The sequence below is a fragment of the Microcaecilia unicolor genome, chromosome 2 (genome assembly GCF_901765095.1).
Source record: "Microcaecilia unicolor chromosome 2, aMicUni1.1, whole genome shotgun sequence".
Lineage (NCBI taxonomy): Eukaryota > Metazoa > Chordata > Amphibia > Gymnophiona > Siphonopidae > Microcaecilia > Microcaecilia unicolor.
This window is the reverse complement of record NC_044032.1, coordinates 248824525-248844054: the sequence shown is the minus strand read 5'-3', so window position 1 is coordinate 248844054 and position 19530 is coordinate 248824525. Positions and strand designations below refer to the sequence as shown.

The 19530-nt window shown below is 40.8% G+C and overlaps 1 protein-coding gene across 3 annotated transcripts in view; it reads right to left on the bottom strand.

The window, feature by feature from the left end:
- The window catches only part of USP11 (ubiquitin specific peptidase 11), a 168419-nt gene extending 151643 nt beyond the window's left edge, over positions 1-16776 (bottom strand). The window contains exons 1-2 of one of the 3 annotated variants that reach the window (XM_030193883.1): positions 16628-16776; positions 6941-7050 (exon numbers count right to left, since the gene is read on the bottom strand). In XM_030193883.1, the coding sequence (XP_030049743.1) occupies positions 6941-7050; positions 16628-16701 (184 nt within the window). In that variant the 5' untranslated portion in view covers positions 16702-16776. Of the gene's footprint in view, positions 1-6940; positions 7051-16623 lie in introns of all 3 variants that reach the window. The other 2 variants (XM_030193882.1, XM_030193884.1) reach the window with 2 other exon arrangements.
- Between the last annotated feature and the right edge of the window lie 2754 nt (positions 16777-19530).

Sequence of the window (19530 nt, the reverse complement as noted above, 5' to 3'; positions counted from 1 at the left end):
GAAGGAGAGGAACAGCATAAAATTCAAGAAACAGCATGGTGAGAAACAAGACACTGATGACTTTGGAGCTGAAAATTGGGTTGTTTCAGTTCTTCCTACCATCTTGAACGAGTTTGCACCTCGTGACATTTTCAATGCTGACAAAAATGATCTCTACTGGCGAGCGATTCCTGATGGAACACTTGCATTCAAACATGCCGAAACTACAGGAGGTAAAACATCGAAGGACCGACTGACGATCCTCCTTTGCTGCAATATGGATGGGAGTGAGAAGTTGGAACCCCTCGTCATTGGAAAGAGCAAACAGCCCCGTTGCTTCAAGAAAGTTAAGCGACTTCCTGTGTCATAAGAGGCTAACGCAAATTCATGGTTGACTGGGGAAATTTGGAAGCAGTGGCTAAAGAAGTTAGACACTAGAACGTGGGCACAAAAGCGTCAGATTTTGCTGCTTTGTGATAATTGTGCTGCACACAGTGATGATATCAGGCTGTCTAACGTCAAGGTGGTCTTCCTGCCACCAAACACTACCTCTCTGATCAAACCTATGGATCAGGGCAACATAGCTAATTTCAAACAACATTATCGGGCTCCTGTGCTACATCATCTGATGAGCGTTATGGATGACCAGACTGGCAAGGATAAATGTGCTGTTGAACTGGCTCGTAATCTATCACTGTTGGATTCCCTACATATGCAGAAAGAAGCCTGGAATCATGTTACACAGGCAACCATTGTGAACTGCTAGAAGTGGGCAAGCTTTGTTAAGGATGTGGAGAGGGACAAAACAGATGCAGCTGTTGCAAATGCGTCAGATGAAGAGGTTATTGACATCCCAGCCGGTGTTACTGAAGAGGAGTTCCATCGCTACACAGGCTGTTGATTACGATCTACAAACAGCTGAAGACAGCACTGTCGTCGAGATATGCGCCTACACACAGGCAACAACGGCTGATGATGGAACAGATGAAGAAATGAGCAGCGAGGCATATGCTGACGAAATTCAACAACCTCCTCCTGTCACTTTTGCAAGAGCGCTGGAGAGTCTCGACACCGTGCGGGCCTATCTGGAGGCCACTGGATGTCAGTGCTATGACAGTTTTTACCGTCTATCAGACGTAGTCTATGGAACTCACAGACCCAAGAGTGTACAGAGGACTATAACTGATTACTTCAAGTAAGCCTAATGTCAGTTAACTGAGACTGTACGTATAATAACAGTACTGTACATATGTTTATCAGATGTCAAGCTTCTTTGGGTCACAATGGTTAAGTGCACACTCTGGTTAACAGCATGCATTTCTTTGGTCCCAGACTCTTGCACTTAAGCGGACTGCACTGTGTATATGTTTGTGTGTGTGTGTGAATATATATATATATATATATTGCACTTAAGCGGACTGCACTGTGTATATGTTTGTGTGTGTGTGTGAATATATATATATATATATATTGCACTTAAGCGGACTGCACTGTGTATATGTTTGTGTGTGTGTGTGAATATATATATATATATATATATATATATATATATATATATAAAATTGTATATTCTATCAGCACATCCTGTGGGTAAGAAAGTTGGTTTTTGGTGAACATTATCATGGATTCCCTCAGGAAGGAGAAGGGTTCTTCTTGTTATTATTAACTATTGTGACGTTACATCTGCCTAATAATTAAAAAAAAAATTTTTTTAATAGTTTGCCAGGACTAGATGAAGAAATGTAAGCCCAGTGAATAATTAGCCACTCCCACCAGAATAGAGCTCTTTCAGTTTGAGGCTCTTCATAACCAGGTTTCTAAATACTTGTATTGTCACTTCAGGCCATTCTACAATTTTGAAGTTTACACTTCTATAGTAACATAATAAATGATGTACAATCCAGTATGTCCAGAAAAGTGGACTGGGTTGTACGTGCAACCCTGTGTTACTCCCCCCTGCCCCTTGTCTTTAGGGTTGTAACCGACACCCAGTATAGCCTTATACCTTTCAAGGCCTTTTTGTTTTCCACTCCTTAAAATGTAAAAGTTAAGTTTTACTAGGAGTAGAAATGCACTATACCTTTTTTCCATCTTCATGCCATGCAGGGAATCTGTTTATTCCACACCATTTTGTCTCCTCCACTTCCTAAGGAAGAACATTCCAGGCATCCACCACCCTCTCTGTGAAAAAGTACTTCTTGATGCTACTTTTATGTTTCCCTCGTTGAAACTTTATTTCATGTCCTCTAGTACTATAGTATCTTTGTTTTTGAAAATGACTGCTTTGTTCCTGAATATTTTTCAAGTATTTAAATGTCTGTAACATATCTCCCCTGTCCTCTCTCTCCTCTGGGATATACCTCTTCAAGTCCAGTTTTTTCTCATATGTTTTCTACTGCAGATTCCATACCATTTTGGTCGCTTTCCTCTGAATGGCTTGGAGTCTTTATGCCCTTAGCAAAATACAGCCTCCACAATTGAACACTGTATTGTAAATATGGTCTCGCCAATGATTTGTACAGAGGGATTATCACCGCCTTCTTTCTGCTGGTTATGCCTCTCTCAATGCTGCTATGCATCCTTCTGGCCCAGGCCACCACATTATCACATTGTTTCACCACCTTGAGATTCTCAAACACTACCATCCTGAGGTTCCTCTCCTTGTCAATTCACAACAGCTTCTCATCTCTTTATCACATGCAGTTCCTTTGGATTCCTGTACCCCAAATACATCACTCTACATTTCTTCATGGTAAAGCTTAAACTATCAAGCATTCAGCCACGCGCCTAATTTTTTTGTAGATCACTTCTCTCATGCATTGTATTCTCTCTGAGGTCTAATCTATTGACAATGTATTTTCCTGTATGTTGGGTAGCCATTCTACGTCTGTTGTGCTTTACAGGGTCCTCATAAATTTTAGTTGGTAGTCATTAGGTGCATTAATGTTCTTCCCTAATTTCCTGTAGAGTTATTTAACCCTCCACTGCCTCAGGTACAATCATGAAAGGTAATTCTTTAACTGTGTTCTCGCAGTTACGCATCCCTTGTGTATAAATGTGAAGTTAATTAGTACTTAACATGCATAGGATCTCTATGCCCTATTCTATAAGGGTATGCAACTGCAAGGTGGGTGGAGGATGGGAGGGGCACCACCCTGGGTTTGCCTTGACTAAGGAGGAGACAGATCTGTTGAACCAGCTTCGATCTCATGCATTCCATGAGAAAGATCCTCTCTTGCTGGGTCAAATAGAATGCCCATACACTTCAAAATCTGTGACTGAGTTAGTCTGCTCTTCTCAAAATTGATCACCCAATCCAATGACTGCAGAAGATGGACAACTGTGTCGCCATCACGCTGTCCAAACAGGACAATGCATGAATTAGCCAGTCAAGAAACGGGTGAATTCTGATTCTCTGGCGCCAAAGGAAGGCCACCACCACCATTATATCCTTGGTAAACATTCTTGGTGCCGTGGCGAGACAGAAAGGCAAAGCCCTGAACTGTGCTCTTACCATAAACAATCTGCACACCGACAGCTAAAGGCCCAAAGAGGCCATTTCAAAGGCTTGTTTCAATGAGCCTTCTAGTTTCCTATCCTGTAAGTTTTTTATGGCAATGCCTCCTTCCACCAGCAAGGTGATCTTCTTAGTCACCGCCATAACAAGGGAGTCCACCCTGGGAAGCTGCAATTTATTTATCTTTCTCCTCCAGAACCAACAGGTAGTGGCGAGTCAAGGCTCTTCCCACTCTGAGCCCCATGTCCGGTGAAACCCATTCTGCTGTAAAATGTCTGGATGCATCGGGAAGGTGTTTGAAGGACCTCTAAGCCTGCTCATGATTGACGAAGATGGAACTCCTTATGCCAAAGCATAAGGCTCCTCAATGCAAAGCACCACCAGTGCCTCAGAACTAAGTGTACTGAGCCCCTCTTTATGAAACAACCTCAGTATTTTCAGTTCATCCCCTTCCTCAGACAGAAGCTCTTCCTCATAACAGCTCCTTCAATGATTGCTCCTCTGAACAGACTGAGGCCACATTAGATAAGGAGGGAGAAGCAGAGACAGCCTCAATTGCCCAATCCTAGAAGTCGAAACAAGATCTCTTAGGAGCCAGAAGGACAGTGAAGTGAGAAAATTTAAGCAACTTACAAAGGGACAAAGGTGTTTGATTACTGTAGGGCATGTTTTGGATAAAAAGGGAATCTTTGGTAGCTATGACAGACTACAAGAAAGGTATGGGCTACACAGTAAGGATACATACCAATACCAGCAGTAAAACATTATATGCTAGGAGGAAACATTTTATAGGATCTTGAAGAGAGGATTCTAAGTCCAAGACAGTGTATAACAGTGTTTCCCAAGTCCAGTCCTGGAGTACCTCTTGCCAGTCAGGTATTCAGGATATGCATGAAAAAGGTTTGCTTATAATGGAGGCAATATATGCAAATCAAGTTCATGCATATTAAGTGTACATATCCTGAAAACCTGACTGGCAAGGGGTGCTCCAGGACTGGACTTGGGAAACACTAGTGTATATGACCAGTAAAGTATTGAGGGCTTAATCTCTGTACTTTACAGGATGCTGCAACAGAGACTATTGAGATTTTGCTTCTGTGCAGGCATGGGAGAAGGACCAAGGCAGAGTATGTACAAGCTAAGGGCAAGAGCAATTCTTTAAGAGAGTAGCTATGACATTGGTTGCTGCTAATATAGTGTAACAGGGATATAAGATATTAAGAAGTACCCTAGAGCAGCTCCAATGTATGTTTCAGAATATGCCTGCGAACTGCTGGAGAGGATGTGGGCAAGAAGGCCAATATGTATGTATGTAGTGGGAGTGCCCACTGGTCCAGAATTTCTGGAAAGAGGTGGTACTTATGTATGAAAAATGCACAGAGGTGATTTGCCCTTGGATCCAATGGTCTGTTTTCTGTGCATGACAGTCATTAGATTAGGATGCATCAGTGCATCATTTGGCAGTTCGGTTGTGTTCTGGAGCTAGGATAGAAACAGCGCAAAAATGGAAAGGTTAGCAACTTAATGAGCAGGAAGGGTTTCTGAGGTGGTTGGATTGGGTCCCTAGCTTGAAAGAAATTACAGCCTATAATCACAGATGATACCTAAGTATAATAAATCTGGGCTCGTAACATAGTGTGGAGGAAAGTAGTGCAGAGGTACATCTGGTAAAGGTATTAGATCTGGGGACGAATGGGAGATGGTGAGGAGTGGCTAGTGAGAGGGGAAATTATATTTGCCTCTTGTCACAGTAATTTTATTGCACATCATTACAGAGAAAGTCAGAGCTAGATATGTGTCCCAGACAGACTACAGTGGTCATGCCTCCCAAAAATTAATAGGCTCAATGTACAGATAACCTTTAATGACTCTGAAGGCAAATTCTAGAAATTCTAGGACCTCTACCACCCCAACACATTTGTTGATAGAAGATAACTTTTTTACCAAGTGGACCAAAACACTGCATTTTTTTAAGCTATTGTGTTGGCCTCTTCAGACTGCCATTAATGTACTCTTCCAGCAAGGCACTTCAAGCTCATGCCATACAGACCAGCGTAAGAATTTTGAATCCACTGTTTACCAGAACTGCTAAGGGTTGCTAGAAATATTGGAAACATGGGCCAATCCAGGAAGACAGACTGCAAGCCCTTCAGAAACAAAATGTAGCCAAATGTATCTCGCCTTGAGCTACTATTGAAAAAGGCTAAATTCAAATTCAAAATTATCCCTGATCCAGTGGTTTAAATCGATTACAACACTGCTCAAAATGCTGTCAATGCTCAGACTCAAACAAAAACAATGCAAAACATATAACCCATTTATGGTGATGTTTTGAAAGATGCTCGTTTGTACTACATTCGTCACACTATGTGCAGCCACAGTTATTGCTATGTTTATCCTAAACCGCCAACTGCAAAGCAACAAAGCTTCCGACGCAGGCACACCCGCCAAAACACAGCCGTCAAGTCTTTCTGCAACAGACATTTAGTATTGATGAGCAATAAAGACTTTTTGACACCCCTCACTGCTTTTTCTTGCTGTACAATTCTGGAGACTGCATCTTGAAAAAGATATAAAACAGGATGGAGTCGGTCCAGAGGGTGGCTATTAAAATGGTCAGTGGTCTTTGACAAAGTCTATGGGGACAAACTTAAAGATTTCAATATATATATATATATATATATATATATATATATATATATATATATATACATACACATACACACTTTGGAAGAAAGGCAGGAGAGGGGAAATATGATAGAGAATTTGAAATACTTATGTGGCATAGATGCACAGGAGGCAAGGCTTTTTCTATTGAAAGGAAGCTCTGGAATGAGGGGGAATAGGATGAAGGTAAAAGGGAAAAACTCAGAAGTAACCTGAAGAAAGAGTGAAGAATTTGTGGAACAGCCTCCCAGTGGAGGTGATGGAGATGAAAACCGTATCTGAATTCAAGAAAGCCTAGGATAAATACATAGGATCTCTACAGGAAGAGGGAAGGATAGAATATGGTATGGATAGGCAGACTGGGTAGACAACTGGATAGACAATATGGTCTTTATCTGCCTTCATTTTCTATGTTCCCTCTAGAAACTGGGATCTGCTGTTGCTGTAGAACTGAACGTACCAGACCCACTATGGCACAAGTGATATCAGAGTCAGCCACTGTCAGAACATTTCCCTCCAAGTAAAAGCAGCCCAAAAAAACAAACAAAAAAATCTGGATAGTCATTAGATACTGGGTTTATTCTCAGTTTATGAGTAAGGAGAGTGCCTTTCATTGCAAGCTTGGGAGTCACGAACAACACGTCTGGAACAAGCTGTCACCCCCTGATGACCCTGCCAGCTGAATACATGCTAACAGCTGCAGAAAGATGCAGCAATGTCATCAGACTATGACTGGACGGAGAGTTAAAGGAGTCAGAAAAATTCTTGGCTTCCTACCTTCAAAGAGCTCTGCATTATTGATGCGTCCTGGGAAGAAGCTAGAGTTCTGGTCCCCTGAGTCCACGTAAGTTTTCCATTGTTGGTACCAGCGATAATCCAACAGGTACCTGCAAAAAAGTGCAGAGAGCTGTGAGACATAGGGCCTTACTTCACTGGTGAACCTATCACAGGGAATGGCAGGATACACTACAGGAGGGAGAGAGCAGGAGAAAAAGAGCAATGGGAAAAACTGGTTGCTGTGGTGTAACAAGATAAGCTAGAGAAGTACATTAGACCAAAAGTCCAAAGAATATTTAGCAACTGTAATCCTAAAGCACATCCACTGCCCCACATGCTGACCTACCCCCTTCTCCTGCCAAACACTAACCCACTAACAAGCTCACCGGATTCAGAGCAGAGACTTCTAATAACTGAGAAAGAGCAGAGTTCTCGTGGCCTGGATTAAGATGGATGTGATGTATGCTGTCTTATCCAAAAGTGAAAAACTAATAAGCAAAGTCAGATGTCAAAATTTACAGGATTTGGGAAAAATCTTTTTAACAAACTACTTTTGTTGCTTTTTTATTTTGACTTTGACTGTGGTTTTTGTATTTTTTTTTCAACTTAGTTTTTTTATTTATTTCTAGACACCTTCCTTATACCAAGGTACAACCCTAAGTAATTTAGAAAACATAATACAATTATTGTCATACATCAATTCATAGTATCTATGGCTTCTTGTCCTCCTAAACAGAATAACCTTTTTTAATAACATGCTCTTCTTTTGCTCATTTTATATGGCACTTTTTAAAAAGTTGAACTTAGTCAAAAGGGCAAGAAGCAATCGGATGGCACTTTTTATTATTATTACTTACTTTCTTCCTTTACTTTTGTAGTTGATTCCATTTTCTTCCACCCAATCTCCCTGAAGCTTCTTCCTATCTCCAACTACATACCTTTACTCTGACAGCCCAGCAGGGCCTGCACTGGATTGAACTAGCAGATTCTCTTCTCCAGTTGCCTCACGCTGGGTCATGCCAGCATGCTGTCTTTAATTGGCAGTCCTCCACTAGCACATCCTCAGAAAGGCCTGGCAGGTTTCAACAATTCCATTTTAGTCACCTCTGAAGATACCTTTTATTGCATGTACACAGGGCTTCACCTTAGCACCACCATCCTGAGTAAGCCTAAACCTGTCAGAATTTGGATATTAAAGCAGGATCAGACCTGGCTAGTACCTGGATGAAAACTGCATGAAGACTGGTACTGTAGGCTACCAAAAAACCATAGCAAATCATTGCAGTATCTTGCTAAAATAATAATCACATAGGGGCCCATTCAGAAATGCTCATGGTAGAGCTGCATGTGGATGACTGAGAATAGATTCTATCACAAATGTCATACCATACCATTCAGCAAGCTAATGGTATACAAATATGAGCAGAAAATTTGCGGCTAATTGGGGGAGGGTATACTGGACACGTTCACACATGTTTCATAGTAAGATAGTTTAATAATCTTCATGTAACATTTATCACCTGAACATGATGTTTCTTCAGATAAGTATGTGCCTATTCAATGTCTCTATTTTAATGCCCACTCAGTTTGCAATAAATCTATAATAATTCATGATTTAACAGCAAACTCTCAAGCTGGTCTGATTTTTGTGGTTGAATCTCGGATAAGAGCTACTGATTCACCTTATTAAGTTGATCTGTGTCCATTTATTTATTTGCTGCATTTGTACCCCACATTTTCCCACCTATTTGCAGGCTCAATGTGGCTTACACTATGCTGCAAAAGGTATAATCATAAACAGAGTAAGGGGTATGGTCTAATTTAACATATTACTGTGTAAGAAATTAGGTAGATAGGTCAGTAGAATTATTTACATAACACAAAATAAAACAGGTAAGATATAATGACCAATAGTGATAATGTGATTAACATAATCAAATTAGAAGGGATCAATATTAGTTGGTTTAGATGTAGAATGTAGATGTAGAATGTAGATGGCCATGTCGGGTATTGTTTTAATCACCTCTGGGTTTTGTTTTAATAAACTTGTTACATTATTTATTTTTATATATTTTTTTCAGTCTGCTTTCATTGTTTATATTGGTCTTGCTGATGTATACTGACCACTGTAATTCACTTTTGAGAACTTAACATCTAAGTTGTTACAAAGACTGCAGTTGCTTCAGAATATGGCCACAAGACTGATTTTAAGAGTTGGTAGATTTGAAATAGCGATTCCTCTTTTTAGAAAGCTGCGCTGGTTTCCAGTTAATTTACAAATTAAGTTTAAAGTGATTTGTATGGGGGGTTTTAAAAAAATGTGTTATTTATAACCATTTAAATTTTTACAAGCGATAAAACAACTTGCTGGAAATACAGAGAAAGTAATATATAGGAATTATTTCAATCAGGTAATTCTATTCTCTTCCTTAGACCACTAAATGGGGAGAGTAAAACAAGATAAGGAGATCAATTAAACAGTAAACAGAAAAAAAACCCGTGGTATTAACCCAATTATCCCCAGATATTACTCGTCTAATTCATTATTCCACATTGATCATCTGGTTGGCTTCTTCAAGGACAATACATTGTCCAATATTAGTTAGAAATAATACATCTGATTACATTCTCTTTTAAAAACCAGAAGTTATTTAACAAGTCTCTAATTCAAATCCCACTGATTAAAGTAATCCCAGTTTTCACAGGCTTCACTCCTTTTAAAGTAATAATTTGAGGAAATATTTCAATTTGTATGATTTTTTTTTAAAGCTTTGGCTGGCCAAAATTCTGTTAGTCTTTCAAAATATGAGTGGGAAAATGTGGGATATAAATGAACCATAAATAAACAAATAATAAATAAAATATTTGAGGTTATCTACCAGATGTACTTCCCATGGGATCAATACTAATCTCTTGTTGTTTCCTTCTTTTAAAAATGTTAAACTTCTAATTTGTATCAGTATTTGGCGGTTAAAATTTGGAATGATTTGCAGTATCAACTTAGATCTATATGGTCTTATTTTGTTTTTAGAAAACAACTGAAGACTATTATTTACAGATTTAGAATCAATGTAGTTTGAAATGATTTGGGTTTTGTGTAATTCAACTGAAAAAGATGCTCTCGTCTTTGTAATTCGCAATAAATCCTATGGAGATATAGCAGAATATGACATGAATGGTATGTTCACAAAGATTTTGTAGTAAGTGCAGCTTCTTGTGTGCATGTCCAAACAAAAAAAGTATAAACACACACTGGTGCTTATTCAACTGTGCCTAAATATGAGCCTTGTAAAAACTGCTTGCACATTAAAATTTTGCAAGGCTCGTATTTAGGCACAGAAGAATAGGCGCCGCCATATGCTGACACCTTCAGTTTTGTCTGGACATGCGCACATCTTTGTAACCTCAATTTACCTTCAAAATTTGCAGGGGCTTCCTTCTCCTGGCAAAATATGACAAAACTGGCAATTAAATCTCTAAAACCGACTAGAAAACCTCTCCGCAAACCCTCCTATACTGCCCTAGACCTGGCAAAAAATTTCTCACACTGTGTGCAGGTCAAAAGCACTCAATATTGCATGGAATACTTAAACTCATTACCGTACATTTTAATATAGCATGCAACCATGTCTTTCGCACAAATTTAACTCATGCTCAAGCCCTCTCTGCATTCTGCCCCTAACAACAAGTGTACACACCCCACAATAACTCTGCAGGAAGGCTCACGGTGGCTTTCTGCACAGACCCTATGGTGAGCCATGATTCCCAAATCTGTAAAAGAGTGATTAAATTATGATACACTTGTATACCATCTCCCTCAAACAAATATTTGAACAAAAGCAGGTCACAAGAAAATATCACAATAGTTGACTACAACATCAAACTATGGATAAATTCTGAAATAAAATAAAGCAAGTTCAAAAGTACACCCTTCTATAAATGTATCAGTAAATCCAATTTACATACAGCACCATAATGGATGGAAAGACACAAGAAAAGAGAGGACACAGAGAGTGGGTTAAAGGCAAAATACAGAAGGAACAAGGCAGAGAGAATGAGAAAAATCCAAGCTCCTTATGGTGACTAATGACATTTACTTTCTAGGACACAGGCTACAAACCAAGAGGCATATTTTCAAAGCACTTAACCTTCCAAAGTTCCATAGAAACCTATGGAACTTTGGAAGGCTAAGTGCTTTGAAAATATGCCTCCAAGTGTAACAGTCTGATTCAAGGGATAATATTTTCTGAGAGTGAAAGACAACGTGCTTGTGTTATTTTTCCTTGGCTGACCCTGGACATCTTCCACCTTCTTCTACTCAAAAAAAATGTCTAGAGGTGACCTGTACCTCCAGAGAAAACTAGTGGAAAAGACAAGTCAGAGTAACTTTAAACTAAGAGGCCAAGGCTAAAAACTAATGCCAGTGTTAATGCCGGGTGTGCACGCACATTATTGTATGCCGAATGCTCAGAGGGTTTGGGCATGGGTGTTAACGTGCACGATACAGAAGGTTGCAAATTGTATTGAAATTTATTTAAATGGATGTTAATGAAGTCAGTAAGTATTCCTTCATAATGCACAGAAGGAAAGATGGCCTATAATGCTAAAATGTGTTTTGCCAGATCAGAGGCAGCATAGAACGTTTTGACAAGATTTCTTGTCAATTTTTCACATTGAGCTGTGGGTTTTGTCTTCTTTTACAAGTGGAAAGAGGCCTGTGCAAGTTTTAAGCACAGATAGTAAGAAACAAACATGTGCATAGCCAAACAAAACTGAAAGCACACATCAGTGCATGTTCTTCTGCATCTAGATATGAGCCTTTCAAACTTTCAAGTGCAAACAATTTTTAAAAGGCTCATATTTAAACCTACAACAGGAGCTGATGTGTGCTTGCATTCCTGGTTTTGCCTAGGTATGTGCACAAAAGCTGCACTTTCTGCAAAACCTTGGTGCTCACGAGACAGGCACGCTCCTCCCTCTACTTTCGGTTTAATAGTGCAAATTAACCATGCCAACATTTGTATATGATTTGCTTTGAGCATTGCTGTTAACATAGTAGATGATGACAGAGAAAGACCTGTACGGTCCATCCAGTCTGCCCAACAAGATAAACTCATATGTGCTACTTTATGTGTATACCTGATCTTGATTTGTATCTGCCATTTTCAGGGCACAGACAGTAGAAGTCTGCCCAGCACTAGCCCCACCTCCCACCACCGGCTCTGCCACCCAATCTCCGCTAAGCTTCTGAGGATCCATTCCTTCTGAACAGGATTCCTTTATGTTTATCCCACGCATTTTTGAATTCTGTTACCGTTTTCATCTCCAACACCTCCCGTGGGAGGGCATTCCAAGTATTCACCACTCTCTCCATGAAAAAATACTTCCTGGCATGTTTCTTGAGTCAGGAAGGCTCAATTTGACAAACTGAAGAGTAGCAAATCTCCTGGACCAAATAGTATTCATCCCAGAGTACTGACAGAATTGAAAAATGAACTTGTGGAACTACTGCTAGTAATATGTAACTTATCTTCAAAATCAAGCACTATACTGGAAGCTTTGAGGGTGGCCAATGTAACGCCAATTTTTTAAAAAAGGTTCCAGAGGAGATCCGGGAAATTACAGACCGGTGAGCCTGACGTCAGTGCCAGGAAAAACAAATGCGACAAAACCAACATGGATTTAGCGAAGGGAAATCTTGCCTCACCAATCTATTACATTTCTTTGAAGGGGTGAACAAACATGTGGTAAAGGTGAGCCAGTCAATATTCAGTATCTGAATTTTCAAAAGGCATTTGACAAAGTACCTCATGAAAGACTCCAGAGGAAATTGGAGAGCCATGGGAGGTAGTGTCCTACTGTTGATTAAAAACTGGTTAAAAGATAGAAAAGAGAGAGTAGGGTTAAATGGTCAGTATTCTCAATGGAGAATGGTAGACAGTGGGGTTCCCCAGGGGTCTGTGCTGGGACCGCTGCTTTTTAACATATTTATAAATGATCTAGAGATGGAAGTAACTAGTGCGGTAATTAAATTTGCCAACGAAACAAAATTATTCAAAGTTGTTAAATTGCAAGAGGACTGTGAAAAATTACAAGAGGACCTTACGAGGCTGGGAGACTGGACTTCTAAATGACAGATGACGTTTAATACAAGCAAGTGCACAGTGATGCACGTGGGAAAGAGGAACCCAAATTATAGATACATAATGCAAGGTTCCACATTAGGATTCACCGAACAGGAAAGGAATTTAGGCGTAATTGTTGATGATACATTGAAACCCTCTGTTCAATGTGCGACGGCTAAGAAAGCAAATGGAATGTTAGGTATTATTAGAAAAGGAATAGAAAACAAATACGAGGACGTTACAATGCCTTTATATCACTCCACAATGCGACTGCACATTGAATGTTGTGCGCAATTCTGGTCACTGTACCTCAAAAAAGATACAGTAGAATTAGAAAAGGTACAGAGAAGGGCAACGAAAATGATAAAGGGGATGAGACAACTTCCCTATGAGGAAAGGCTAAAGCAGCTAGGGCTCTTCAGCTTGTTATTTGTTTGTGTTGCTGTTCTATTGTAGGCTTTTGCGGCCAGCTTTGAGCATTAGCCCCTAAATGCAATAACCCTTCAGGGAGATTTAAACAGCCCTGTGTTAAAGAAATTGAAAAGTCAATACAAGGCAACAAAAATGTAGTTCTCTAAGGCTTTTGTAGGGCTGCAAAAGGAGGAGCCACTGCTGCAGACCACACAGGAAAAGTAATAAGGTGAAACAGAAAAGTGGATCAGGCTTGGAGATAAGGACAGAAGGAGATGATGGGAAAGTGGGTATAATACCTGGAAGGAGATGTGGGAAGAAAGTTCAAATAAAAGGAAAAATAAGGATAATTAAAAAAAAAAAAAAGTACCCAACACAAGTTTAAAAAATTTTAAAATGGATAAATTCCATGGGCTCCTACCATTTTTGGGGGGTTGGCTAATGTTTATTTCTTGTTAAAATATATTTCTAGTCTTTTATGGGTCACTACTACTGCAAATCAAAGGAAATAGAAAAAAAAAACTAGACAATTTAAGCAAAGCTAGAAACTAATGCAAAACAGAAACAGACCTATCCCTTCCTTCTGAAAACCAGAAAGGATAAGTGAAAAAGAAACTAAACCATAGACAAGGGAGAGACACTGATACTCAGGCCTTCTACATACTTCCTGCTGTGTCATGGCAAATAGAGAGAACTCCTCATTCCGGTGTTCAATTTCAATTTGTATCTGGCAGCCCCTATTTCCCCTGTTCTTCTAATTTAGTGGGAATCTGCTCAGAGATTGCCATTTATCCTCTTCAAAATTAAGCTATAGCAATGTGATCTATCTGGCAATACATAACATTTAGCATAAGGCTCCTTTAACCAAAATAAAAACAAAAAAAAATTGGGGGGGGGGCTAGGCACTCTGTTTGGAAACCTGAAGCATCTGAAGGATGAATGAATGTGTGGTCTCATGGACATCTCTGGAAAAAAAATTAGGCTTGTTTATTAAGCAGAGAGATGTGGTAGCCGTGTTAGAATTGAAGTGGTGCAAAGAAAAGCTACGAGAATGGTATGGAATTTGCGTTACAAGACTTATGAGGAGAGACTTGCTGAACTAAACATGTATACTCTGGAGGAAAGAAGAAACAGGGGTGATATGATACAGACGTTCAAATATTTGAAAAGTATTAATCCGCAAACGAACCTTTTCCGGAGATGGGAAGATGGTAGAACGAGAGGACATGAAATGAGATTGAAGGGGGGCAGACTCAAGAAAAATGTCAGGAAGTATTTTTTCATGGAGAGAGTAGTGGATGCTTGGAATGCCCTCCCGCGGGAGGTGGTGGAAATGAAAACGGTAATGGAATTCAAACATGCATGGGATAAGCATAAAGGAATCCTGTGCCGAAGGAATGGATCCCCAGGAGCTTTGTCAAGATCGGGAGGCGGGGCTGGTGGTTGAGAGGCGGGGATAGTGCTGGGCAGACTTATATGGTCTGTGCCAGAGCCGGTGGTGGGAAGTGGGACTGGTGGTTGGGAGGCGGGGATAGTGCTGGACAGACTTGTACGGTCTGTGCCAGAGCCGGTGGTTGGGAGGCAGGGCTGGTGGTTGGGAGGTGAGGATAGTGCTGGGCAGACTTATACGGTCTGTGCCAGAGCCGGTGGTTGGGAGGCGGGGCTGATGGTTGGGAGGCGAGGATAGTGCTGGGCAGACTTATACGGTCTGTGCCAGAGCCGGTGGCTGGGAGGCGGGGCTGATGGTTGGGAGGCGGGGATAGTGCTGGGCAGACTTATACGGTCTGTGCCCTGAAGAGCACAGGTACAAATCAAAGTAGGGTATACACAAAAAGCAGCAAATATGAGTTATCTTGTTGGGCAGACTGGATGGACTGTGCAGGTCTTTTTCTGCCGTCATCTACTATGTATGTAGTCCACTTCTAAAAGCAGTCAATAGAAATAGAATAAAATAAAACATAGAAAAGAAAATAAGATAATACCTTTTTTATTGGACTAACTTAATACATTTTTTGATTCGCTTTCGAAGGTAGCCCTTCTTCGTCAGATCAGAAATAAGCTAATTTTGATAAGTAACAGCATATATAAGTGAAACATCAAAGTATTTCAGTGACAGACTGAAAGGATGAGGGAGGGGTGGGCTAGGTGAGAAACAGAGAGGGCTGAGAGGATGACTGACAGGGAGATATGCAGTGAAATTTAATAGTTTATAATGGGCTAGAAAACCCAGATCTTTAAGTCCTGTCTGGTGGGTGTGAAAATATTTAATCATTTTGACTTCAAAGGTCTGTATTGTTTTAAAGTTTCCCTTAAGTATTCTCACTATAAAATCATTAGTACAGTGTTCTGGTTTTGTAAAGTGCTGTTTTGCACTAGCACTGCCTGCAATAATTTCTCTAGGGCAGTGAAACACTAATGCTGAGATATATATGAACAAGTCGAGCTGCTGCTCTCTTTTTCTAAAAAGGTTTTGAATTATCAAAATAAGAACGTGGAAAATATTGATCCATGCTACTCAGCTCAGCCAGACGAGCTTGGCAAGAAAAGCGCTTTCATCAGCAAACCTAAAGTCTTCCAAGTTATATAATTGGACCTTCTGAACACTGTAGACCTTCCACAATCCGAAACAAGGCACACACGAATTCCATTCAGAACTTTATTAACAGCCGACAGTAAAACATGGCATGACAAAAGCTCTGGGCGTTACAGGACTTCGTGGAACACAAGACTGCATCCCAAGCCCCCAATACATATTCACACACACATATATCTTACTCAGCATACACAGGAGCTTAAGAGTACATTCCAGTCACGTCATGCACAACAATGAACCCTATCTGGAGGCGCTGACCCCGAGATGACCGTCTGCAAGAAGGGGAGGGTAGACCGAAGAAAGGACAGCAAGCATCATCTTACGGATGAGAAGCGATATAACTGCAGCCCGGGGGGGGGGGGGGGGGGGATTGTACAGAGCTATCAAAAAGTGTATGGGCGCACGCCCACACTACAGACCGGCTGCAAAGAAAAGCGCAGTGTGAACAGAGATGCGCTGAGGGAGAGTTTCTATAGAGCCTGAGTGTGGAGCCGGGTCGTGGAGGTACAAAGAGCAAAACAGGCACAGAAAGGTCCCTAGCTGTTAAAACATACAAACCCACGCGGAGAAGGGCCCCGCTCACCAGCTCTCTCCGGCCAGTAATCGCCGCTGCCGCCCCTCCTCCCCCTCATCTCCTTCCACTTGTCGCCGCTGGGATTCCAGCCCCGGGATCTCCGCCATCGCCACTCTGCCGCCGCCAAACCGCACCGCGCCGGAAACAGGAAGCGCGCGACCTCTTTCCCTGCCCCTCCCAGTACGTCACTTCCGTTTGTGCTCTGCCGTGCCGACTCCTGCGGACATCTATGGTGTGGCGGAAGGTACAGAAGCAGAACACACAGAGTGGGGGATGCGAAGGAAGGAGATGGGGGGGGGGGGCGCTCGGTAATTTAATAGTAAAAGAGGCCCTAGAAAAGTACGTTATATGTATACGTATGTGAAGCCCTCCTATCGGAGTTCAATAGCTTAATTTATGTGTTTTAGGAGAAAAAAGGTGTGAACCGGAAGTAGCCTGTTAAGCTTTGGGCGCCATTTTGATTAATGGGGGGGGGGGGGGGAGGGCGGTGTCACAGGCAAGGTATTTTAGGCCAAGACTCAAGTTCCGGGTAAGGGCTGTGTGTACTGGGGAGAGTTTAGTGTCTTCATGGTGCCTCCTCGTATGGGAGGAGGAGTAGACTAGGGGAAAGTGTGCTTTAGATACGTAGTGATGAGGCTCAAGTGGCTGTCACTATCGTGGATCAGACCAGCACTAGTCGGTGAAGAATCCACTTACTGAGAAGCCCCCCTGATATTATGGAAATAAGTCGTCTGCTTCCTGATAGGTAGAGATCAGCAGCACACGAGGTCTGCTCTCAGTAACAACGAGAGACGCGGCGGCGCCTGGTGACGACGCGCTCCGCGCGCCGAACCCAATGAATCGCACAAACTTCTTCCCTTCATCTTAAACTTAACAAACATATGCCCCCAAGTGTGGCAATTAAGAAGCAGAACTCAATGCGTTACACAGATATTACTGCGGAAATTCGGACAGCAGTTTCTCTTCCATTCTTCTTTAGTTCGTCTAGCCTCTGGGTGGGACTTTCAAGTGTTCCTATAGCTTCTTTTGGCCATATTAGTGCTGTCCTACATCCATGTTACCAGATATGGAGACTAGAGGTGTGTGGGTGTGCGCTCCCGTTGATCTGCGGACGGAGTGAAGCAGACGAAAGCCAGGCAGGGGTCAGATTTTAATGCTGCTTCTTGTGGGGTTTTTTTTAAAGTCAGTTTATTTAATATTTGCATATAAAAATACAAAAATAAACAGTATAACAATAACAGAGAAAGGTAACGTGGACAATCAAGAAGTACAAACAATATAAGATGACAAGACCATTTATCTTTAAATTTAGATATACAATGAGATTTGTTTTAACAGTGTACCCCTCAAACCTATATGTAGTACCAACAGTATTCCACCAAGCATTGAAAGAAACATTGGATATATTTCTCCATGAACCTATTATCAGATTTAAGGCAATAGCCAGAAGGATAACATTGATCACAAGATAGAATCTCCTGAAAGCATACAGAATGCAGAATAATTTAAATTGAATGTCAGAGGCACTGGTAGGTCTTACAAATGCAAGTTCATCCAAAAAAGGCGAATACAAGAGCAATCTTTTGTGTGTGAAAGAACCAAGATCATTCTGACACGACCAACATAGAGGACAGTAGGATTAATGTCATACGCCCTAATGGGTGTCCAATAAGATCAGTGTGTCAACGTAAACATTGGGTTATACTTCTGGAGAAAATATTAGTAAAAAATAATTTTCTCTTGGAACTCACAATTAGCATCTTCTTGCCACTCTCAGCCCTCAGAGGGGATTCGTTTTAATGGATTTTATCAATTTATAGAAAAGTAAGGCAGAGTGGCCTAGCACAAGGAATTGTCTACAGTAAATGACTAGGGAGGGCATTTGTGTAGACAGAGGAACATTATAGAGTTCATTTTTTAAAAAATAGCTCTAGATAGTTGAAGCCATAGGTAAAATTATGTTGTAGCAGGTAAATTAAAGTCAGCCTTCAGTTCCACAAAGGATTTCAAAGGGTTAGAAGTAAAAATAGCAGTAAAGTCCCAAATGCCTGCTTGTTGCCAACTTGGCCAGGACACTTTTTTTACGGTCAATAAGTATTTGAGGGTTAAACCATAGGCTGGAATGTTGATTGAGACTGTGACCAGGGAATCTCCAGTGATTTATCCAGTTCTTTTAATATAAAAAGGGATGTTTTAATAATAGGATTAGAAAGAAATTTAGGTGGTGCTCTGCTAAGAGATATGAAGTTAAGTTAGGATTGCTCAAGGAAAAGCACCATGACACAGCAAAAAAGCGTGATGGTAATACAGGTTTGGAAAATTCACCATCCTGCTTAGGGGCTTTCAGTTTTTGTGCTGATATCCTGGGGGATTTCCCAACTCATAGGAATTTAGCCTCTGTTCAAGAAAGGAATAAAATGAATGGGAAAATAATATAGGAAACATATTTAGTATATAAAGAGTTATGAGTATTATCATTTTCAAATAGTCTAATCTCCCCCACCATGAAAGGTGGAAGGGAGACCAGGGTAACAGTGCAAGTCTCACCGTTTCAGGTACTTTATTTATATTGAGTTGTACTGAAGATTGTAAGTCATTGGTAAAGAAGAACACCTAAATATTTAATATGAGTGGTGACCCATTTAAACGGACAGTTAGAAAAAGGGGTACAGTGTACATTGAGGGGTAATAGTTCGATCCTATCCCAATTTATCTTGTACCCTGATAATGAAGAATAATGGGAAACAACCTGTTGTTCAGAAAGGGATGATTGAGGATTGGAAAGGTATTTATTTATTACATTTGTACCCCGCGCTTTCCCACACATGGCAGGCTCAATGCGGCTTACATAGTAACAATATGAAGAATTAAAGAGTCGTAAAAAGAA